At 40.5% G+C, this 25,440-nt stretch overlaps 1 protein-coding gene across 2 annotated transcripts in view; it reads right to left on the bottom strand.

The window, feature by feature from the left end:
* stk40 (serine/threonine kinase 40) overlaps positions 1-23,683 on the bottom strand; it is a 38,336-nt gene extending 14,653 nt beyond the window's left edge. For both annotated transcript variants that reach the window (XR_009827710.1, XM_062062375.1), the window contains exons 1-6: positions 23,448-23,683; positions 23,247-23,373; positions 20,024-20,109; positions 14,391-14,534; positions 11,655-11,879; positions 9,680-9,732 (exon numbers count right to left, since the gene is read on the bottom strand). Coding sequence is in view for 1 of the 2 variants with exons in the window: in XM_062062375.1 (XP_061918359.1) it covers positions 9,680-9,732; positions 11,655-11,879; positions 14,391-14,534; positions 20,024-20,109; positions 23,247-23,364 (626 nt within the window). In the remaining variant the exon portion in view is untranslated. The remainder of the gene's footprint in view (positions 1-9,679; positions 9,733-11,654; positions 11,880-14,390; positions 14,535-20,023; positions 20,110-23,246; positions 23,374-23,447) is intronic.
* Positions 23,684-25,440: the final 1,757 nt, after the last annotated feature.

Below are 25,440 nucleotides of genomic sequence, written 5' to 3'. Positions count from 1 at the left end.
CTAAATGATGTCAGTAAGATATTACAGCTTGTTGCTGAGATGTTATGAACTATATTGAGTAAAACATGCTTGAAACTAGAATATCAAGTGTTGCAAAACTGTGTCATCAACAACTACTTTTTTAAAGTAATATTTTTTTATTTCAAGCATGAAATAAAAAATGATGACTTTGACACAATTGTGTCTCATAATTAAAACAGATGACAGCCAAATGGACTTTACTGTTTTATTTTCAATGCAACAATGGAAAACAGGTACTCATATAGTAGTACAGTTGGCACAGTACAGTAAACTGACAGTTAATATTTAAACATTTAACATTTCCAACAATTTTGAACAGAAATAGTTCATGCACATTCAGATAAATTCCTCAAAATTACAATAAAAATTTTTTTGGCCGGGGGCCGGGTTGTATATATGCGCACTAATTGACTGAAAGAGCACGCACTTGGCGCGATGATGTCATGTTATCCATGGAAAAATGCATTTTTAGAGCATATGATTTGCCTGAGCAGCTAGGAGACCCCGAGAGTAACAAGCGCTTGCCTTGTTGTCTTTCCATTAAGAACAATAAATTAGTTTTTAGTATAAGTTTGCTGGTTTCAAGAAATGTAATGCCGAGCGCATATCATTATGTCAAGATAATGGCACTAGCATTTACTTCATTTAAGAATGTTTTTCAACGTATTGAGCAAAAAGGTCTTTTTTTTTTCTACCAAGAAAAGTGCACTTGTTATTAGTGAGAATATACTTATTTTAAGCTATTTCGGGTTCATTGAGGTTAGCTAATTTGACTTGTTTTGGAAAGTCTTGACAAGCCACATTTTCTTGTTCTATTGGCAGATAATTTTGCTTCGTTCAAATAAAATACCCCTCATTTTTGTATTTTTTTTTCTTGTTTTTGAACACTGACTTTTTGCAGTGTACATTCCATATATCAAGTCACAGATATACTGTACACGTTTTTAAATGATTATACCTTAATTGTTTCCAAACAGCGCCTGTAACACAGCAGTAAAACAGCTTCTTAAACAAAACAGAAGCAATTGTCATGGACCCACTAGCTGCGGAAGCCAAATTTGGATTGCCAAGTTTGAACCAAAATACAATATTTTAAGTTTTACCAATTTTATTTTGTTACACACAGTCAAATTGGTTTTTAAATGCTTGGGTAACTCTGCTCCCCAATTGCTCTGCAAGGCAATTACAAGACTGCAAAGTGGTACCAGATCTACCACCCGAGCAACTGTTGCGTTCCATTCCGTAGAACATCTTTTGCCCAGACTGCCTTTTCAATAAAAGGACCACAACTATGGAACTCTTTACCGGACACTTTGAAAAGTAGACCTGCACTTGTCACTTTCAAAAAACAAACAAAATTGTGGCTAGTTGAGCAACAATCATGTTCCCATGTTTAGTTTGAACTATTTTTTACTAATTGTTTTTTATCTTGTCTGCACTTTGTCTGTGTTATTATTATTATTATTGTTATTGGCTTTTATCTAGTTTGTACTTTGTCTGTATTATTACTATTATTATTATCGACTCCTCTTTGCCTTATTCTTTTTATTTTCCTATTTTTAATGATGTTAGATATGTGTTGTTGTTGGGAACAAGTGTTGTAAATTAGCTTTGGCTACAAACACTATGATGCATACATTGGATAACTGTTTCAGATATCTATGTTTCTGTATCTGTCCCTATTTCAAATAAACCTTTATATATAAGCTAGCTCTCCAATCTCCAGACTCAACAACTCAACTGTGATGTTTTGGTGAATTTACTGAATAATTTTAAAAACTGAAACAATACCAAAAAAATGCCATTGCAAGTTAATAATACAAATGCTTGTAAACATGTTAGTATATTAGCTAATGCTAACAACACAAGCTTGATTACATTACGATAGCATGTACAAATAAGAATGGAAACACTATTATCAAACATGTAACGACTTTATAAAGTATGAATTATTTTAGTTATATTGTCAAACTTACAAACATTGCTTGGAGTAATGAATGAAGAAACCATACGCAAATATACAAACGGCACTTGTATCTCCGGTTCAAGGCACGAAACAGAAGGAAATACTGTTGACATTCCACTCGCAACACCTGAAGTGAGCAAACCCGTTGATTTTGTAAGTATGAATTATTTTAGTTATATTGTAAAACTTAAACATTGCTTGGAGTAACGAATGAAGAAACCATGTGAGAATATACAAACGGCGCTTGTAGCTCCGGTTCAAGGCACTAAACAGAAGGACATACTGTCGACATTCCACTCTCAACACCTGCAGTGAGCAAACCCGTTGATTTTGTAAGTATGAATTATTTTAGTTATATCGTAAAACTTACAAACGTTGCTTGGAGTAATGAATGACGAAACCATACGAGAATATACAAACGGCGCTTGTAGCTCCGGTTCAAGGCACTAAACAGAAGGAAATACTGTAGACATTCCACTCTCAACACCTGCAGTGAGCAAACCTGTCGATTTTGTAAGTATGAATTATTTTAGTTATATTGTAAAACTTACAAACTTTGCTTGGAGTAACAAATGAAGAAACCATGTGAGAATATACAAACGGCACTTGTACCTCCGGTTCAAGGCACGAAACAGAAGGAAATACTGTCGACATTCCACTCTCAACACCTGCAGTGAGCAAACCCGTTGATTTTGTAAGTATGAATTATTTTAGTTATATCGTAAAACTTACAAACGTTGCTTGGAGTAATGAATGACGAAACCATACGAGAATATACAAACGGCACTTGTATGTCCGGTTCAAGGCACTAACCAGAAGGAAATACTGTAGACATTCCACTCTCAACACCTGCAGTGAGCAAACCCGTTGATTTTGTAAGTATGAATTATTTTAGTTATATTGTAACACTTACAAACTTTGCTTGGAGTAACGAATGAAGAAACCATGTGAGAATATACAAACGGCACTTGTACCTCCGGTTCAAGGCACTAACCACAAGGAAATACTGTCGACATTCCACTCTCAACACCTGCAGTGAGCAAACCCGTCCAAAAGATGCCATGGCAAATACAATAACTATTTGTTGAATACAAACATTATGGCCGCAACAGCTGCAGGGTTCAAAAGCGTAGGAAAAAAGGAGTGGCTCACAGTCATGAGTTCTGTACCGCCATTGCCTCCTGATGTAGTTTCCTTTTCTTTTCATTCACACAAACTTGCAAATTGAACTAAAAAAAGCACCAGGTTTTATAGGGCTCTTGTTACATTTGTATTAATATACAGTAAAAGGTTTGAAGACACGTGCTCATGTTATTGAATGGTGGGTCCAAAGTTTGGCCTGGCACTGTAGTCAGAGAGGAAACTGCTGCACAACAAAAGTAATGCAAGTCTGATCTATTAAAGGAGAAATGCAGAATCTAAAAAAAGGAACACTTTCGACAAACATGAGTCAACTTGCGGCTGAGTATGATTGTTCATTACTAAGACTGCATGGTGATGAGCTGGCAAGCCAATTTCGTGTTTACAAAGCTCACAAACATGCAAAACATGGACCCAGGCACGCAATTTCAAGTGCATACCCACACAATCAGGCTCGGCGAGCAAGCAGGCGGCCTGTGTGAAACCATGAATGCTTTTCCGGATCGCACCCCCGTCTGCTTTCTAAAAAAAGGTCAACAGCTTCCCACTGTTCTCTCTCACTTTCACACCACGCTCCCGCACAAACCCTCAATTTCGAGCTCCGGGCTCATTCTGCAATTTGCAGTCTTAAACGGTGTACTCAAACTCATCTCACACGGGTGGTCCTGTGAGGAACAAGGCGCAACCGCTTTGAGGACCCTCACGCAGCCCGGCTCTTTTGTCTGCACGCATCACGACTTTCTGCTATTCCCACACACAAGATGGGCTTAGGGCTGTGCGATGTACCCGTATTATACTTAAAGGCCTACTGAAAGCCACTACTAGCGACCACGCAGTCTGATAGTTTATATATCAATGATGACATCTTAACATTGCAACACATGCCAATACGGCCGGGTTAACTTATAAAGTGACATTTTAAATTTCCCGCTAAACTTCCGCTTGAAAAACTCCTTTGGATGATGACGTATGCGCGTGACGTCACGACGGCAACGGAAGTATTCGTACCCAATGTGTCACCATACAAACTGCTCTGTTTTCATCGAACAATTCCACAGTATTCTGGACATCTGTGTTGGTGAATCTTTTGCAATTTGTTTAATGAACAATGAAGACTGCAAAGAAGAAAGTTGTAGGTGGGATCGGTGTATTAGCGGCTGGCTGTAGCAACACATCAAGGAGTACTTACTTGGATAGCAGACGCGCTAGCCGATGCTAGCCGCCACCGCATCTGTGATCGGGTGAAGTCCTTCGTCGCGCCGTCGATCGCTGGAACGCAGGTGAGCACGGGTGTTGATGAGCAGATGAGGGCTGGCTGGCGTAGGTGGATAGCTAATGTTTTTATCATAGCTCTGTGAGGTCCGGTTGCTAAGTTGCTAAGTTAGCTTCAGCGTCGTTAGCAACAGCATTGTTAAGCTTTGCCAGGCTGAGAATTATTAACCGTGTAGTTACATGTCCATGGTTTAATAGTATTGTTGATCTTCTGTCTATCCTTCCAGTCAGGGATTTATTTATCTTGTTTCTATCTGCATTGGAGCCAGATGCTATCACGTTAGCTCAGTAGCTAAAGAGCTTCGCTGATGTATTGTCGTGGAGATAAAAGTCACTGTGAATGTCCATTTCGCGTTCTCGACTCTCATTTTAAAGAGGATATAGTATCCGAGGTGGTTTAAAATACAAATCCGTGATCCACAATAGAAAAAGGAGAGTGTGTGGAATCAAATGAGACCTTGTACCTAAGTTACGGTCAGAGCGAAAAAAGATACACCCTGCACTGTCTCTCTAGTTCTTCACTCTAACGTTCCTCATCCACGCTCAAATTAATGGGGTAATCGTCGCTTTCTCGGTCCGAATCTCTCTCGCTCCATTGTAAACAACGGGGAATTGTGAGCTCCTGTGACGTCACGCTACTTCCGGTATAGGCAAGGCTTTTTTTTATCAGCGACCAAAAGTTGCGACCTTTATCGTCGTTGTTCTCTACTAAATCCTTTCAGGAAAAATATGGCAATATCACGAAATGATCAAGTATGACACATAGAATGGATCTGCTATCCCCGTTTAAATTTAAAAAAAAACATTTCAGTAGGCCTTTAATAGCGGTATATATTTGAGACAATACCACCATGCAGGTTTCTTTTTATGTGCCTTTGTTACAGCCATTTGCTCTTCTCAGCGCCTGACGGGCGAAGCACAGTGCATCCTCTTTGGCTCACCTCCGCCATTTGCGTGTTTATGGAGGCTCCTCTCTGAAACACAATGACATGATGTGCATCTAACGAAAAAAAAGATATGGCGCGCAGTACCAACTTCTCGACTTCGGAATGGGATTTAATGCTTTGGTCAGTGACTGCATTTGGCTTTTGGTGAGAGACTACAGCTTTATTTACATATACAGTACAGGCCAAAAGTTTGGACACACCTTCTCATTCAATGCGTTTTCTTCATTTTCATGACTATTTACATTGTAGATTGTCACTGAAGGCATCAAAACTATGAATGAACACATGTGGAGTTATGTACTTAAAACAAAAAAAAGTGAAACAACTGAAAACATGTTTTCTATTCTAGTTTCTTCAAAATAGCCACCCTTTGCTCACTCTTGGTATTCTCTCCATGAGCTTCAAGCACACCTGTGAAGTGAAAACCATTTCAGGTGACTACCTCTTGAAGCTCATGGAGAGAATGCCAAGAGTGTGCAAAGCAGTAATCTCAACAAAGGGTGGCTATTTTGAAGAAACTAGAATATAAAACATGTTTTCAGTGGATTTTTTTTTTTTTCCCCCATAAAGAAATACAATCATGTGTGCTTACGGACTGTATCCCTGCAGACTGTATTGATCTATATTGATATATAATGTATATATTGTGTTTTTTATGTTGATTTAATTTAAAATATATATATATATATATTTTTCTTGTGCGGCCCGGTGGCCCAGTGGTTGGGGACCACTGACGTAAATGACCGCCATAACCACAACACCAGGGGGAGCTCCACTAACCACATTAAACCCAGATTCCGAACTAACAAAGGTCTTAACTCATTCTCTTTCTATGCCACATCAATGTGGAATGCGCTCCCAACAGGTGTAAAAGAAAGGGCATCTCTATCCTCCTTCAAAACCGCAATAAAAGTTCACCTCCAGGCAGCTACAACCCTAAACTAACACCCTCCCCGGATTGTTAATAATCAAATGTAAACAATCAAATGCAGATACTTTTTCTTATGCCTTCTGCTCTCTCTCTCTCTCTCTCTCTCTCTCTCTCTCTCTCTCTGAAAAGTAGCATATATTAATGCAGTATGAAGAAGAATGTTTTAATGTAGACACATAGAATCATCATACTGCTGTGATTATATGCATCAAGTGTTCATTCAAGGCTAAGGCAAAATATCCACATATATATTGTGTATCGTGACATGGCCTAAAAATATGGAGATATTAATAAAAGGCCGTATTGCCCAGCCCTATCTGCAGTATCAGTTTTGGTCCAAATCGCCCAGTCCTAGATGGGCTTAATGAAAATTGCATGTCTGCCTCATGAATAGAGGAGGTTCCAGAAGGGAGTGAGCGCGTTCTGGTCATGTGATCCCAGGCATGCAGAAAACTAGACACCTTCAGGACACGGACTTCTGCTTCCGTGCATTTTGCTGGAACCACTAAAACTGGTGATGGAGGGAAGGCATACTTTCTCGTCAAGCTAGATTTACAATTAAAGGGTTTTAAGTTGAAATACAGTGACCCACTGTTGTCAAAATGCTTGGAGGACATGTTAGTACCTGGGTTCCCAAAGTGGGGTACGCCAATTGTCAGGCGGAACATACAAAAACAATGTGTAGGCGATGTGTGTTTTCTGGGATGGTCACTCCTCCATTATTTAATTGCTAACTTTGTCAGTGTTCCCAATAACATCCACACGAGCCAAAATGTTTTGTCACCTCGTTGAATTGAAAGTCCCAGCATGCAGAGTTGTCAGTGAGGCTTGTGTATTAGATTTAGTCCTATTTATTTTTCTTGGCCTGTTGCGCTGAACCACATGGTGTTGTTGGAGAAGAACAAAGCTCGTTTATAGACTTCATCTTCATTGGCCAGACTGTTTTGTGTTTTAAATTGATATTTACATTATTTGTGTTTTTTAATGCTAAACTCTTTATGGACCAACCAATACAGTATGTGAATGTTAAAGTCATTCTTAAAGGCCTATTGAAATGAAATTGTTTTATTTAAACGGGGATAGCAGATCCATTCTATGTGTCATACTTGATCATTTCGCGATATTGCCATATTTTTGCTGAAAGGATTTAGTAGAGAACAACGACGATAAAGGTCGCAACTTTTGGTCGCTGATAAAAAAAGCCTTGCCTGTACCGGAAGTAGCGTGACGTCACAGGTTGAAAGGCTCCTCACATTTCCCCATTGTTTACACCAGCAGCGAGAGCGATTTGGACAGAGAAAGCGACGATTACCCCATTAATTTGAGCCAGGATGAAAGATTCGTGGATGAGGAACGTGAGAGTGAAGGATTAGAGTGCTGTGCAGGACGTATCTTTTTTCGCTCTGACCGTAACTTAGGTACAAGCTGGCTCATTGGATTCCACACTCTCTCCTTTTTCTATTGTGGATCACGGATTTGTATTTCAAACCACCTGGGATACTATATCCTCTTGAAAATGAGAGTCGAGAACGCGAAATGGACATTCACAGTGACTTTTATCTCCACGACAATACATCGGTGAAGCACTTTAGCTACGGAGCTAACGTGATAGCATCGTGCTTAAATGCAGATAGAAACAAAACCCTGACTGGAAGGATAGACAAAAGATCAACAATACTACCAAACTCTGGACCTGTAACCACACGGTTAATGCTGTACCGCCTGGCGAAGCCTAGCAATGCTGTTGCTAACAACGCCATTGAAGCTAACTTAGCTACGGGACCTCGACAGAGCTATGCTAAAAACATTAGCTCTCCACCTACGCCAGCTCTCATCTGCGTTCCAGCGATCGACGACGCGACGAAGGACTTCACCCGATCATCGATGCGGTCGGCGGCCCGTAGACGGAGGAAGTCAAGGTGTGGACAGTGGTGCGGCGGCGTTCGTTGTAGCTTTCGACGACACCCCGGCCGCCATCAGAGTCGGCAAGAAACATATATTTCCCCAAAGTTACGTACGTGACATGCACATAGCGACATGCACGTACGGGCCATCCATCCATCCATTTTCTACCGCTTATTCCCTTCGGGGTCGCAGGGGGCGCTGGAGCCTATCTCAGCTACAATCGGGCAGAAGGCGGGGTACACCCTGGACAAGTCGCCGTACGGGCTAGCGATCAAATGTTTGGAAGCCAAAGCTGTAGTCACGGTAGCGCGTCTGCTATCCAACTCGAAGTCCTCCTGGTTGTGTTGCTGCAGCCAGCCGCTAATACACCGATCCCACCTACAGCTTTCTTCTTTGCAGTCTCCATTGTTAATTAAACAAATTGCAAAAGATTCACCAACACAGATGTCCAGAATACTGTGGAATTTTGCGATGAAAACAGAGCTGTTTGTATTGGGATACAATGGTGTCCGAATACTTCCGCTTCAACCCTTGACGTCACGTGCAAACGTCATCATACATAGACGTTTTCAACCGGAAGTTTCCCGGGAATTTTAAAATGTCACTTTCTAAGTTAACCCGGCCGTATTGGCATGTGTTGCAATGTTAAGATGTCATCATTGATATATAAACTATCAGACTGCGTGGTCGCTAGTAGTGGCTTTCAGTAGGCCTTTAATGCTGCTGCAGTGTGTGCCTATGAATAGTTACAGACACATTTAACATGCAGGAAGTCAATACAGGACCCAATGTTGGCTGAGAATTGATTTACGACATCCTGCTTTGCTGGACGCTGCCATAGGAAATCGCATCAGTAGTGCATGAACTGCTGAGCTCGTCCGACCACGAAAAACGCAAGCGGAGAAGTGTGCTTCTACTTTGTTGGCGTGAATACGTCGCAAAGAGGATATGACAAAGGGGTACACTTTGTGTGGACAATGAGCAAGAAAAAGGGGGAGGAAAACAAAAGGAGGGTAAATAAATGATGACAGTGTGTGTGTGTACATGCATGACGTGCATCGCCGTGTGAGTCAGCTCTGAGCTATGGACCCTTTGGCAGGCCTCTCCTTTGTCTCCGACGGGGACGGAGTGTTCCAGTCGTGTGCTCCGTTGCCGCCACCCTCCCGACTAAAGCGCCGTTTCATCACCAGCGCTGTCAACGAGCGCTGAGATACGAGACCGTCGATGCGGCACAATGCTAAAAACCTCACATGACGTGTTACTGCACTCGCTCACCTAAGCAGCCATGACTCAACATCACGCTTACAGGAAGCAGCAAAAACAACAAAAAAAAGAGGCTTTGGGTTTCTATGACTGATCCATCTCGTCGGTGTAAGAATGTGACCCAAGGACTGGGGTGCCGAGCCAACAGCATGGGATGTGCTGTACCGGCAGCTTCAAAAAGTACTGACCCTTCCCGCAAAGCCCCCCCCGTGTAATGGACAACTCAAGTCCTACCGTTTGTTTAGCACCATGTTGCCCAGCTTGAGGTCTCGGTGCACGATGTTCTTCTGCAGGCAGGAAGGAGACAGGGAAGAATGGTTTTAATAGGTGATTAGTCGCTCCATATCTCTATGTGATTGCATTATCTTGTTTGGAGTTCATACAGCGTCCGAGAAAAATTGCAATGTTCCCCAGGAATTTGTAATTTGAACACAGTTCTCATGAGACACGTTGCTATAGGAGCATCTCGGCAAATTTTGCTCGCGTTTTTGGACTTTTTGTGGTAGATAGATGTCATGCAAGACGCCAGGGCACCCCATGAAACCTCAAATCAGCGAGCATTAAAAAGGACCTATTATGCAAAACCAACTTTTTATCTATTTGGTACCTGTTTATGTGTAATTGAGATCCACATAAGTCCCGTACATTTCAAATCAAACCATGGAGGAAAGGCGGAGATTAGGGCTGGGCGATATATGGAATATACTCGATATATCGAGGGTTTGTCTCTGTGCGATATAGAAAATGACTATATCGTGATATTCGAGTATACGTTCTCACACGGTTGCTTTTAGCTGCAGGCATTACACTACAGGCTCTTCTCACTCTTTCTTGTCTCTGCTTCTCACAGAGAGGTAAAACAAGCGCACCTTCTTACATACACTACCATTCAAAAGTTTGGGGTCACCCAAACAATTTAGTGGAATAGCCTTCATTTCTAAGAACAAGAATAGACTGTGGAGTTTCAGATGAAAGTTCTCTTTTTCTGGCCATTTTGAGCGTTTAATTGAGCCCACAAATGTGATGCTCCAGAAAGTCAATCTGCTCAAAGGAAGGTCAGTTTTGTAGCTTCTGTAACGAGCTAAAGTGTTTTCAGATGTGTGAACATGATTGCACAAGGGTTTTCTAATCATCAATTAGCCTTCTGAGCCAATGAGCAAACACATTGTACCATTAGAACACTGGAGTGATAGTTGCTGGAAATGGGCCTCTATACACCTATGTAGATATTGCACCAAAAAGCAGACATTTGCAGCTAGAATAGTCATTTACCACATTAGCAATGTATAGAGTGTATTTCTTTCAAGTTAAGACTAGTTTCAAGTTATCTTCATTGAAAAGTACAGTGCTTTTCCTTCAAAAATAAGGACATTTACATGTGACCCCAAACTTTTGAACGGTAGTGTACTGTCGCGCGTGCAATGTCATACGCCCTCGCAGAGCAGAGAGGTAGCGGCACGGTAACGTTAGCTGTTGTACTAGCGGTGCGAGTGGTAATACGAGAGAGAGAAGGTGCCAATCTGGTGACAAATGAAAGAAGAAGAATTCATTCCCAAGAAAAACAGCACAAGGTCCATCGTCTGGCGGTGGTTTGGCTTCAAGCGGGAAGATGTTGAACAGACATGTATGCAGCAAAAGCGTTGCTACAAAAAGTAGCAGCACTACTAATGTAGCATCATTTGAAGTCACCCGCTAGAGCAGACCTGGGCAAATTAAGGCCCGGGGGCCACACGCGGCCTGTTAAGCTTTTCAATCCGGCCCGCCGGAAATTCACAAATAATTTTTTTTAGATCTTTAAGATGGAAAGTGTAGCTGCCATTATGATGTGCAGTGATGTTTTCTAATGACCGTAAGTCTTCAACTATACAAAGTATTTGTATAATCGTATAATCATAATACGACTCTTTTAAAAGATGAACTCTTGTCTTGCTTTGTCTTTGCAAGGTTTGCACCAGAGACGGACTGCGGTCATGCCAAGACGCCAGCAAAGACGGGTGTAGCACGATACCTTAATTCAATGAGAATGAAAAGAAACTGCGGTTCTGGATCGTTTAGCTTTTTGTAAAATGTGCTCTAAAATTAGGTTGCGGGGGAAGTAAATATTTCTGTAATAATTAAAAAGTTGTCACACTCAGAGAAAAAGTGGAATGCTACAAAATTGGAGACTGCATTTGAGGTTCCGGAAGTGTGTGGGGGCCTCAAGGCTCACCTTGTGCAGGGCCTCCACCACGCGCACCACGTCGTAGAAGATGATGATGGCCTCGCGCTCGCCCAGCCGCTTTTCCTTGATGACGTAATGCTGGAGGTTGATGAGGTCAGCGGTCTTGTCGCTGAAGTCGTGGGCGCACAGGCAGTCCAGCACCAGGCAGATGCGCTTCTTCATCTTGCGCACCTTGTTGGCCTCCGTGTCCTCCACTATTTCGTAGGCTCGATCCTGGGGGAGGAGGAACGGTCAGACGGGGGCTTGAGTCACGTGACGGAACAGTCTCACTATGTTAAATGGTGTTGCGTTGTAATGCTGAAGAGACTTCTATTAGATGTAAGCAGCTTACTTGACAGACCCATTCAGATTATTGCTACATTTTCCCCTACCAGCTTCTGTTACAGCCCATTAATTTCTCTACCACGTCTGTATGGGTTTTCTTTTTTAGACCCAGTCGGCACACCTTTGAAAGCTTCTATGGCCCAGCGTAGATGCAACTATAATCCAATCAATACTTGGGTGCTCAATGAGAAGTCTGGCTGGGCAGACAGGATGCGAGAGATGGAACAATAACAAAGTTAGAAGGATGAGGAGGCGGCCGACGGGAAACGCAGGTGAGGGAGGGGTACGATCACGTGTTAGTGCAAAGTCATTTTCAACATACTTGCCAACCTTGAGACCTCCGATACCGGGAGGTGGGGGGCGGGGGGCGTGGTTGGGGTGTGGTTAAGAGGGGAATATATTTAAGCTAGAATTCACCAACTCAAGTATTTCATATATATATATATATATATATATATATATATATATATATATATATATATATATATATATATATATATATATATATATATATATATATATATATTAGGGCTGCAACAACTAATTGATTAAATCGATTAAAATCAATTATAAAAATAGTTGCCGATTAATTTAGTCATCGATTCGTTGGATCTATGCTATGCGCATGCGCAGAGGCTTTAAAAAAAAAAAATAATATATATATATATATATATATATATATATATTTTTTTTTTTTTTTATTTATTTATTTTAAATAAACCTTTATTTATTAACTGCAACATTTACAAACAGCTGAGAAACAATAATCAAAATAAGTATGGTGCCAGTATGCTATTTTTTTTCAATAAAATACTGGAAAGGATAGAAATGTAGTTTGTCTCTTTTACCCGATTATTAATCGATTAATCGAAGTAATAATCGACAGATTAATCGATTATCAAATTAATCGTTAGTTGCAGCCCTAATATATATATGTATATATATATATATATATATATATATATATATATATATATATATATATATATATATATATATATATATATATATATATATATATGTATGTATGAAATACTTGACTTTCAGTAAATTCTAGCTATATATATATATATATTTTTTTTTTTAATTTTTATTTTATTTTATTATCCATATAAATAAAATAAATACTTGAATTTCAGTGTTCTGGAGGCTATCCAGTAGGTGGCAGTATTGTCCTGTTTAAGAGTGTCACAACATTGCTGTTTACGGCAGACGAACTGCTTTACGGTAGACTAAACGTGACTGCTGTTGTTGTGTGTTGTTACCGCGCTGGGAGGACGTTAATGAAACTGCCTAACAATAAACCCACATAAGAAACCAAGAACTCGCCCTCGATCATTCTACAGTTATGACGTCATTGGGCAGGCAAGCTGTTGATATTGTGGGAAAGCGGACGTGAGAACAGGCTGTCCCCACTCAGGTCCGCTGGAGGCCACGCCCCCTCCAGCTCCGGCTGAATACCGGGAGTTTGTCGGGAGAACATTTCTGCTGGGAGGTTATCGGGAGAGGCGCTGAATACCGGGAGTCTGCCGGTAAAAACGGGAGGGTTGGCAAGAATGATTTTCACTGAGGGCCACATGGCAGTTATGTTTGGCCCCAGAGGGCCGTTTCTAACAGTGAATACTATTATTACAGTTTTAGACCTAGATTGGACAGATCTAGTTTTAGACCTAGATTGGGCAGATCTAGTTTTAGACTTAGATTGGGCAGACCTAGTTTTAGACTTAGATTGGTCAGACCTAGTCTTAGACTTAGATTGGTCAGATCTAGTTTTAGACTTAGATTGGTCAGATCTAGTCTTAGACTTAGATTGGTCAGATCTAGTCTTAGACTTAGATTGGTCAAATCTAGGTCTTAGATTTAGATTGGTCAGATCTAGTCTTGGACTTAGATTGGTCAGATCTAGTCTTAGACTTAGATTGGTCAGATCTAGGTCTTAGACTTAGATTGGTCAGATCTAGGTCTTAGACTTAGATTGGTCAAATCTAGGTCTTAGATTTAGATTGGTCAGATCTAGGTCTTAGACTTAGATTGGTCAGATCTAGTCTTGGACTTAGATTGGTCAGATCTAGTCTTAGACTTAGATTGGTCAGATCTAGGTCTTAGACTTAGATTGGTCAGATCTAGGTCTTAGACTTAGATTGTGCAGATCTAGGTCTTAGACTTCGATTGTGCAGATCTAGGTCTTAGACTTAGATTGGTCAGATCTAGTCTTAGACTGGGCAGATCTAGTCTTAGACTGGGCAGATCTAGTCTTAGACTTAGATTGGGCAGATTTAGTCTTAGACTTAGTTTGGGCAGATATAGGTCTTAGACTTAGTTTGGTCAGATCTAACCCGGTGGCTGGTGCCAAACCCCCAAATCTTTACACTCCAAAAGGAGCATAGCTTGCTTTCCAACCTGGAAGAGGCCGTGATGATGCACCACTCCATCCTGGTTGTGCAGCAGTGACAGGAGGGAATACTCGGTGTGCAGCAGCATCTTCCCCTGCCGCTCCTCCTGTGTCTCACCAGCAGAGTCCACTCGCTCCTCTAGCGTCAAGATCTGTGGACAAAAGAGAAAGGGGGGAAAAAACGGAAAAAAACATCAGGGGTCTTTTAGGGGCGGCTTTGACAATTTACTGCCATTCGAAGATGGTCCTCAGTCTTGACACTAAACCTTTTAATATCGCAGAGGAAGGCAGACTGGAGCCCTTGTGGACCACAAGAAGCTGGCAGGCAAGGGTACATTGCCATCCTATAATGTGACCCCCATCCTCGCCCACACACTTAACTTGCACTGGATGCCTGCTTTGTGGCGATGAACTGCTTAAGGAAAACAACCTTGTGATAGGAGGTTGGGTTAATGTCAAGAACATTTACAAATGGACTGCATTTCTTTACAACTCTGAGTGTCTACAAAACAACTCCACTAATGTGTTCTGGCTTTTCTTTGTTTTTCTTGCTGCCACAGACAATGTTACTTACTGTGACATGGTGGTACGTATGTTTTTGTCTTGGCTGCTCAGCACATCATGGATATAAGTGACAATACGTTAACATTGATTATAAAGCAAAATAACGGAATATACTCTACCAAGTGGGACTGCACAAAAAAAACAAGACCACTGTGATATTTATTCATTTCAACATGTGATCATATTTTCTAAATATCGATGTTAAATTAATTGATTGTAGGGCTGCAACAACTAATCGATTAAATCGTTTAAAATAGATTATAAAAATAGTTGCCGATTAATTTAGTCATCGATTCGTTGGATCTATGCTATGCGCATGCGCAGAGGGTTTAAAAAAAAAAAAAAAGTTTAAAAAAAAAAAAAAAATCTTTATAAACGGCAACATTTACAAACAGCTGAGAAAAAATAATCAAAATAAGTATGGGGCCAGTATGCTGTTTTTTTTCAATAAAATACTGGAAAGGATAGAAATGTAGTTTGTCTCTTTTATCCGATTATTAATCGATTAATCGAAGTAATAATCGACAGATTAATCGATTATCAAATTAATCGTTAGTTGCAGCCCTAATTGATTGACGCTTCTTTATTACATACACTACCATTCAAAAGTTTGGGGTCACCCAAACAATTTAGTGGAATAGCCTTCATTTCTAAGAACAAGAATAGACTGTGGAGTTTCAGATGAAAGTTCTCTTTTTCTGGCCATTTTGAGCGTTTAATTGACCCCACAAATGTGATGCTCCAGAAACTCAATCTGCTCAAAGGAAGGTCAGTTTTGTAGCTTCTGTGTCGAGCTAAAGTGTTTTCAGATGTGTGAACATGATTGCACAAGGGTTTTCTAATCATCAATTAGCCTTCTGAGCCAATGAGCAAACACATTGTACCTGGACTCCCGCTGATGTGTTGGATCCACTGTGGACTGGACTTTCACAATGTTATGTCAGACCCACTCGACATCCGTTGCTTTCGGTCTCCCCTAGAGGGGGGGGGTTACCCACATATGCGGTCCTCTCCAAGGTTTCTCATAGTCATTCACCGACGTCCCACTGGGGTGAGTTTTTCCTTGCCCGTATGTGGGCTCTGTACCGAGGATGTCGTTGTGGCTTGTACAGCCCTTTGAGACACTTGTGATTTAGGGCTATATAAATAAACATTGATTGATTGATTGATTGATACCATTAGAACACTGGAGTGATAGTTGCTGGAAATGGGCCTCTATACATCTATGTAGATATTGCACCAAAAAGCAGACATTTGCAGCTAGAATAGTCATTTAGCACATTAGCAATGTATAGAGTGTATTTCTTTAAAGTTAAGGCTAGTTTAAAGTTATCTTCATTGAAAAGTACAGTGCTTTTCCTTCAAAAATAAGGACATTTACATGTGACCCCAAACTTTTGAACGGTAGTGTACATGAATGCACTGAGGAGTGAGCAAGCATGACATTATTGTTTGACGTATTATATTGACTTTATTCTATTCTATTTCAGGTCCCTGTCAACCAACGTTCCCTCTAAGGCAGTGGTCCCCAACCTTTTTGTAGCTGCGTACTGGTCAACGCTTGAAAATGTGTCCCATGGACGGGAGGTGGTGGTGGAGGGGGGGTCGATATTGATATATAATGTATATATTGTGTTTTTTATGTTGATTTAATAAAAAATAAATTTTAAATTTTTTTTAAATTTTTTAAATTTTATTTTTTTTATTTCTTGTGCGGCCCGGTACCAATCGGTCCACGGACCGGTACCGGGTTGGGGACCACTGCTCTAAGGAATTGTACACTGCTAATTAGAGATGCCCGATAATGGCTTTTTTGCCGATACCCGATATTCCGATATTGTCCAACTCTTAATTAGCGATACCGATATATACAGTGGTGGAATGAACACATTATTATGCCTCATTTTGTTGTGATGCCCCGCTGGATGCATTAAACAATGTAACAAGGTTTTACAAAATAAATCAACTCAAGTTATGGAAAAAAGTGCCAACATGGCAATGCCATATTTATTATTGAAGTCACAAAGTGCATTATTTTTCTTAACATGTCTCAAAACAGCAGCTTGGAATTTGGGACATGCTCTCCCTGAGAGAGCATGAGGAGGTTGAGGTGGGGTACGGGGTAGCGGGGGGTGTATATTGTAGCGTCCCGGAAGAGTTAGTGCTGCAAGGGGTTCTGGGTATTTGTTCTGTTGTGTTTATGTTGTGTTACGGTGCGGATGTTCTCCCGAAATGTGTTTGTCATTGTTGTTTGGTGTGGGTTCACAGTGTGGCGCATATTTGTAACAGTGTTAAAGTTGTTTATACGGTCACCCTCAGTGTGACCTGTATGGCTGTTGACCAAGTATGCCTTGCATTCACTTGTGTGTGTGAAAAGCTGTAGATATTATGTGACTTGGCCGGCACGCAAAGGCAGTGCCTTTAAGGTTTATTGGCGCTCGTTTTAAAAAGTCATAAATTTTACTTTTTGAAACCAATACCGATAATTTTTAAACCGATACCGATAATTTCCGATATTACATTTCAAAGCATTTATCGGCATCTCTACTTTGTATAGTTCAAGACTTATGGTAATTTGAAAACATCGCTGCACATCATAATGGCAGCTACACTTTCCATCTTAAAGATCTAAAAAATTATTTGGGAAATGTGCGGCGGGCCAGATTGAAAAGCTTAACGGGCCACATGTGGCCCCCGGGCCTTAATTTGCCCAGGTCTGGCACATATGGAGGTTCCACTGTATGTAGCAGCAAAACAGAAGTCAAATACTTTGTTGACATTCAGGAAGACATTTGAGGAATTCATCATCTGTCTTTCACACCCCACAGCAGACATGGGAGCATCACCTTGGAGTGGAAAAAAACCCAAAAAACACCTGCACACACCCACTCCATGTTGCCGGAGGACATTTCCACTTCAGTTGAGTGACTGCGCTTGATTGCATGCTGCAAAGTTGTTCACTGTACACTGCAAAAACTGAAATCTAAGTAAGATGAAATATCTCAAATAAGGGTGATATTTGCTTATTTTCTGTCTGATAAGATCATTCTTCTCACTAAGCAGATTTGATGTTAGAGTGTTTTACTTGTTTTAAGTGTTTTGGTCCTATCTCAGTAAGATATTACAGCTTGTTGCTGAGATGTTATGAGCTATATTGAGTAAAACATGCTTGAAACTAGAATATCAAGTGTTGCAAAGCTGTGTCATCAACACTCACAAGTATAAAACTACTTTTTTAAAGTCATCATTTCTTACTTCAAGCATGAAAAAAAAAATCATAATGCCGAGCGCATATCATTATGTCAAGATAATGGCACTAGCATTTACTTCATTTAAGAATATTTTTCAACATATTGAGCAAAAAGGTCTCTATTTTTTTCCTACCAAGAAAAGTGCACTTGTTATTAGTGAGAATATACTTATTTTAAGCTATTTTTGGCTTCATTGAGGTTAGCTAATTTGACTTGTTTTGGAAAGTCTTGACAAGCCAAATTTTCTTGTTCTATTGGCAGATAATTTTGCTTAGTTCAAATAAAATACCCCTCATTTTTATATATTTAGGGCCCGCATGGCCCATTATGATTTTTTCTTGTTTTTGAACACTGACTTTTTGCAGTGTACGGCTTTTGTTGAAAGCTACAGAGTGCACTGCAAAAACTGAAATCTAAGTAAGATGAAATATCTCAAATAAGGGTGATATTTGCTTATTTTCTGTCTGATAAGATCATTCTTCTCACTAAGCAGATTTTATGTTAGAGTGTTTTACTTGTTTTAAGTGTTTTGCTCCTAAATGATCTCAGTAAGATATTACAGCTTGTTGCTGAGATGTTATGACCTATATTGAGTAAAACATGCTTAAAACTAGAATATCAAGTGTTGCAAAGCTGTGTCATCAACACTCACAAGTATAAAACTACTTTTTTAAAGTAATACTTTCTTATTTCAAGCATGAAAAAAATAATCATGACTTTGACACAATTGTGTCTCATAATTAAAACAGATGACAGCCAAATGGACTTTGCTGTTTTATTTTCAATGAAACAATAGAAAATACGTACTCATATAGTAGTACAGTTGGCACAGTACAGTAAACTGACAGTTAATATTTCAACATTTAACATTTCAAACAATTTTGAACAGAAATAGTTCAAGCACATTCACATAAATTCCTCAAAATTACAATTGAAAATTGTCCGGGGGCCGGGCTGTATAGATGCACACTAATTGACTGAAAGAGCCTGCACTTGGTGCGATGATGTCATGTTGTCGATGGAAAAACGCATTTTTTAAACCATACGTTTTGCCTGAGCGGCTAGGAGACCCCGAGAGTAACAAGCGCTTGCCTTGTTGCCTTTCCATTAAGAACAATAAACTAGGTTTTAGTATAAGTTTGCTGCTTTCAAAAAATGTAATGCCGAGTGCATATCATTATGTCAAGATAATGGCACTAGCATTTACTTCATTTAAGAATATTTTTCAACATATTGAGCAAAAAGGTCTCATTTTCTTTTTCTACCAACAAAATGCACTTATTAGTGAGAATATACTTATTTTAAGCTATTTTTGGGTTCATTGAGGTTAGCTAATTTGACTTGTTTTGGAAAGTCTTGACAAGCCGAATTTTCTTGTTCTATTGGCAGATAATTTTGCTTAGTTCAAATAAAATAACCCTAATTTTTACATTTTTTCTTCTTGTTTTTGAACACTGACTTTTTGCAGTGTACGGCTTTTCTTGAAAGCTACAGAGTGGTGGCAGACACGACGCTGCAGTCGCAGATACGAGGGGCAGCTCTGACTCACCGCACAGCGACGGGAGGTTAAAAGTCGACATTCCAGGTGGGGCACTACCCCTCCGCCCGTCTTCCTAACACGCCACGCTTGTGTAACAGACATTGGATAGCCCCCATAAACAGAGTGCACACTCTGCCTTGTTTGTGCCAGACTGAAAGTGGAGGCCCATAAAACGAGCACACACAAAAGGAAGGTCAAAAGTTTGCGTGTCCACTCTCGCCGTGCGTGATATTTCATCTTCTTGTCAAACCATGCGCGCAAAGCGAAAGAGGAATGCCTGACTTACTTTGAGCTGATAGAAGTCGTCGGTGCCATCTTTTCTGGCTAGACACTGCACTATACTGGGCACTGGTGAGTTGCCCAGGCGAGGCCCTGCAAGGAAGAAGGACAGCTGCATGACCAAAAGGCAGGCAACATACCGGAGTGTATGCTCTTGCTGCAGCTCTTTAAAGAAAAAAAAAAGAAAAAGGGTGTGCATGTGCCCCTTAACACTCCACGTGTGATGTTTAGTTTAGCAGATGGGTGGTAGAGTAACAGACATTCACGGGGGCTGCAGCTTCTAACCTTGCATGGACATAAACCTCCCTCCCACTAATGTCATGGGGATCAGCAAAATTCCTCACATTCTTGTCTCATGCAGGCACACACAGACACCCCACAACTCTTACCTTTTTTGCAGTTGGACACAAGCAAATGTACAACTAGGGCGGGTTTGTCTCTGAGCGATATAGAAAATGACTATCGTGATATTGGAGTATACGTTCTAGGGCTGTGAATCTTTGGGTGTCCCACGATTCGATTCAAAATCGATTCTTGGGGTCACGATTCGATTCAGAATCGATTTTTTTTTTTCCAATTTAACACGATTCTCGATTCAAAAACGATTTTTTTAATTTTTTTTTTTTTAATGAAAATAGTACACAACAATACCATAATAATGCAATACAATTCCAAAACAAAACCCGACCCAGCAACATTCAGAATAGCAATGAACAGAGCAATTGAGAGGAGACACAAACATGACACGGAACAATCTAAAATTAGTGAGACAAAAATGAATATTATCAACAACAGTATCAATATTAGTAACAATTTCAACATAGCAGTGATTAAAAATCCTTCATTGACATTATCATTACAAACATTAATAAAAAATAAAATTACAAAAAATGAACAATAGTGTCACAGTGACTTACACTTGCATCGCATCTCATAAACTAAATGTCTAATGATAATGTCAATGAGGGATTTTTAATCACTGCTATGTTGAAATTGTAACTAATATTGATACTGTTGTTGATAATATTCATTTTTGTTTCACACTCAATTGCTCTGTTTATTGCACTTCTGAGTGTTGCTGGCTCGGGTTTGGTTTTGGAATTGGATTGCATTGTGATGGTATTGCTGTGTATTGTTTTGTTGGATTGATTAATTTAAAAATAACAAACAAACAAAAAAAAAACATTATTAAATAATAAAAATAAAAATAAATCGATTTTTTAAAAATGAGAATCGATTCTGAATCGCACAACCTGAGAATCGCGATTCGAATTCGAATCGATTTTTTCCCACACCCCTAATACGTTCTCACGCAGTTGCTTTTAGCTGCGGGCATTACACTCTAGGCTCTTCTCACTCTTTCTAGTCTCTCCTTCTCACAGAGACATAAAACAAGCGCACCTTCTTACATACGTCACATACTGTCGCGTCATACGCCCTCACATGAGAGGTAGCAGCATGGGTAACATTAGCTGTGATGCTAGCGGAGTGGTAATACGAGAGAAAGAAGGTGCGAATCTGGTAACAAATGAAGGAAGAATTAATTTCCAAGAAAAACAGCATGGGGTCCATCGTCTGGCGGTGGTTTGGCTTCAAGCGGGAATAAGTCGAAACAAGTATGCGACAAAAGCGTTGTTAGAAAAAGTAGCACCTACTGCTAATGTGCAGCATCATTTGAAAAGTCCCCCGCTAGAGAATGAAGAGTGCTAGAAACTCCGCATGTCAACATCTCCGTTCGGTGCCACACCCACAAAATGCAGAAGCAACCATTTCCAGATCGTATGAAAAAAATAGACAACAGAATTTAATAACGTCCGTAGTAACCTACCACATAGCAAAGGACATACAATATTTGATTTCTTATTTTTATTTGACACTTATTGAAATATCTTGTGCAAAAAGTGCACTTTAGTGTTGTTTTGATATCATGCACAAAAGTGCACGAATAGCTGGTTTTAAAATGTCTCTGACAATCTTGCACTTTCTGTTTGGAAATGACATGAATGTTTGTGCCACTGCTTAATAACTGTTTCATAAATACACTTTTGCTCAATTGACTTAGTTGTGGTTTCCCTCTTCACACTCTTTCTTGTCTCTCCTTCTTACAGAGACGTAAAACAAGCGCACCTTCTTACTTACGTCACATACTGTCGCACGTGCGACGTCATAAGCTCTCGCGAAGCAGAGAGGTAGCAGCATGGGTAACGTTAGCTGTGATGCTAGCAAAGTGGTGCGAGTGGTAATACGAGAGAGAGAAGGTGCGAATCTGGTGACAAAGGAAGGAAGAATGAATTCCCAAGAAAAACAGCCCGGAGTCCATCGTCTGGCGGTGGTCTGGCTTCAAGCGGGAAGATGTTGAACAGACAACAGTAATATGTCAAGTATGCGGCAAAAGCGTAAAAAAGTAGCAGCAATGCTAATTTGCGGCATCATTTGAAAAGTCACCCGCTAGAGAATGAAGATTGCTTGAAACTCCGCATGTCAACATCTCCGGCCGGTGCCACACCCACAAAATGCCCAAGCAACCATTTCCACATCAACACCGTATGAAAAAAATAGTCAACAACAGAAGGAGATAACGTCCGCAGGAACCTACCACATAGTGAAGGACATATACTTTTTGATTTCCTATTATGCAGCTCATTTTTATTTGACACTTATTGAAATATCTTGTGTGACATCATGCACAAAAGTGCACTTTATTTGTTGTAAACTATTGTAGTGGCGTTCTGTACAAAAAGTGCACATTAATTTAGTGTTGTTTTGATATGTCATCTTAGTGACATCATGCACAAAAGTGCACTAATAGCTTGTTTTAAAATGTCTCTGACAATCTTGCACTTTCTGTTTGGAAATGACATGAATGTTTGTGCCACTGCTTAATAACTGTTTAATAAATACACTTTTGCTCAATTGACTTAGTTGTGGTTTCCCTCTCTGCATGAAAGTTTAAAAGTAGCATATATTAATGCAGTATGAAGAAGAATGTTTTAATGTAGACACATAGAATCATCATACTGCTGTGATTATATGCATCAAGTGTTCATTCAAGGCTAAAGCAAAATATCCACATATATATCGTGTATCGTGATATGGCTTAAAAATATCGAGATATTAATAAAAGGCCATATCGCCCAGCCCTACACCAAAGCATATCCATCTTTCCTATGTACAACAAGCAGATTTTTGGGGAAAAAAACAAAAAAAAAGGTTTTAAGGGGGTTATTTACCCAGGATGAATGGCCCAGCTCGCTTAGCATTGCTGCCAGATATCCCAGGACAATGCAGCTTGCTGGCCCTGCCTGACGTCTCTCCGGCCCCTCTCTCCGACGCACGCCGCTTGGACATACTGGAGCTCTGCGGGGAGGTGGAGCAGAGGATGAATTAGAAGCATGCATCCAAACACACACACACACACACGGGCTACTTACAACAATTACTTTTGTAAAGAAGGTAGAGAAAACAACACCAGGAGCTTGAAAGATGCAGTGCTGGCTGAAGGAGAGCTTGATTGCGAGTGACAGGAGGACCTATTTGAATGTCCCTCCCACACGTTTACCAACACCTCAGTGCCAATGTGAGACCATTACAGCTCCCATTCGAAGTAATGGCCACTGGTGTCAAGGATGACACCCAGATTTCAACCCTCTGCCTCAATAACAGACAACCTACAATTTACACACATTAAAAAAATAAATAAATAAATTCAATTTGTCTACCAGCACTGAGGCACATTAAGCTTTTCCAGCCGGCTTTAGAATAATCCTCCCGCTCTTAGTCCGCGCGTTTTATCTGAAAATCTGCACAGGCGGCTTATCTGGACAGACCTTCCTATGACATGACATGCGTGTGGCGACAAGGCCGCCGGCTATGATAAGACAGGCTGTGACAGCGTGACACACCGTGGCCTCAGCCAGCACCCGCCACCCAAGACTGGAGAGGTATGCTTGGTTTACCGGAGCAGCGCAAGTTCCCCATGTGACGAAACCAACGTCGGCTTCCCGTAACGAGGAAGTAGTGCCTTGAACCGAGAGAGGCGGTGACTCACTGCTTTCCACTTCCATAGGACGGCGGTGTTTAAATGCTCAGGTGATGACACCATTAGGACGAAATGTGGCCCTAGCATGAAACATGTGAGAAAAGCAGCAGCGTATGTGAAGTAAACATACCTAGCACTGTGAGCTCTATTTCCTGATACACTTGCCAGGGTTGTTGTATATATATACACACGTGTGTGTCAATGTGAGGCTTCACTTGTTGCCATCCACTGATTGGTCCATTTGGAACGGTCGCGTCACAACGGGGACGCCACTAATACACCCCCATACCATCACAGATGCTGGCTTTTCAACTTTGCGACTAGAACAATCTGGATGGTTCTTTTCTTCTTTGGTCCGGAGGACACGACGTCCACGGTTTCCAAAAACAATTTGAAATGTGGACTCGTCAGACCACAGAACACTTTTACACTTTGCATCTGTCCATCTTAGATGAGCTCGGGCCCAGCGAAGCCGGCGGCATTTCTGGGTGTTGTTGATAAATGGCTTTCGCTTTGCATGGTCGAGTCTTAACTTGCACTTATAGATGTAGCGACAAACTGTAGTTTCTGACAGTGGTTTTCGGATGTGTTCCTGAGCCCGTGTGGTGATATCCTTTACACACTGATGTCGGTTTTTGATGCAGTACCGCCTGAGGGATCAAAGGTCCGTAATATCATCGCTTATGTGCATTGATTTCTCCAGATTTTCTGAACCTTTTGATGATATTACAGACCTTAGATCAGTGGTTCTTAACCTGGGTTCAATCGCACCCTAGGGGTTCGGCGGAGGTCAAGACACACCCGACTCATCATGTAAATACAAACTTCGGCGTATTACGGATACAGCAACAGCTGACTGGTTTGCAGGTGTGTCATTTATTGCGAGTTTATGCACTGTGTTGGTTTTGTTGTTTGAACAAGGTGATGTTCATGCACGGTTCATTTTATGCACCACTAAAAAACATGGTAACACTTTAGTATGGGGAACATATTCACCATTAATTAGTTGCTTATTAACATGCAAATTAGTAACACATTGGCTCTTAACTAGTCATTATTAAGTACTTATTAATGCCTTATTCGGCATGGCCTTATTATAAACCTAACCCTCTAACCCTGACCCTAACCAAATAACTCTAAATTAAGTCTTTATTACTTAGAAAATGTTCCCCATACTAAAGTGTTACCAAAAACATATAACTTTGTCTTGACTTTGAAAAAAAATTGTTTTTATTTTTCACTAAAGAAGGGTTGAGAATGCGCATATGAAACTGGTGGGGTTCGGTACCTCCAACAAGGTTAAGAACCACTGCCTTAGATGGTGAAATCCCTAAATTCCTTGCAATAGCTGGTTGATAAATTTTGTTCTTAAACTGTTCAAAAAT

Source organism: Entelurus aequoreus, linkage group LG11 (assembly GCF_033978785.1).
Source record: "Entelurus aequoreus isolate RoL-2023_Sb linkage group LG11, RoL_Eaeq_v1.1, whole genome shotgun sequence".
Classification (NCBI taxonomy): Eukaryota; Metazoa; Chordata; class Actinopteri; order Syngnathiformes; family Syngnathidae; genus Entelurus; species Entelurus aequoreus.
The sequence above is the reverse complement of the archived record's forward strand: the minus strand, read 5'-3'. Positions and strand labels throughout refer to the sequence as shown.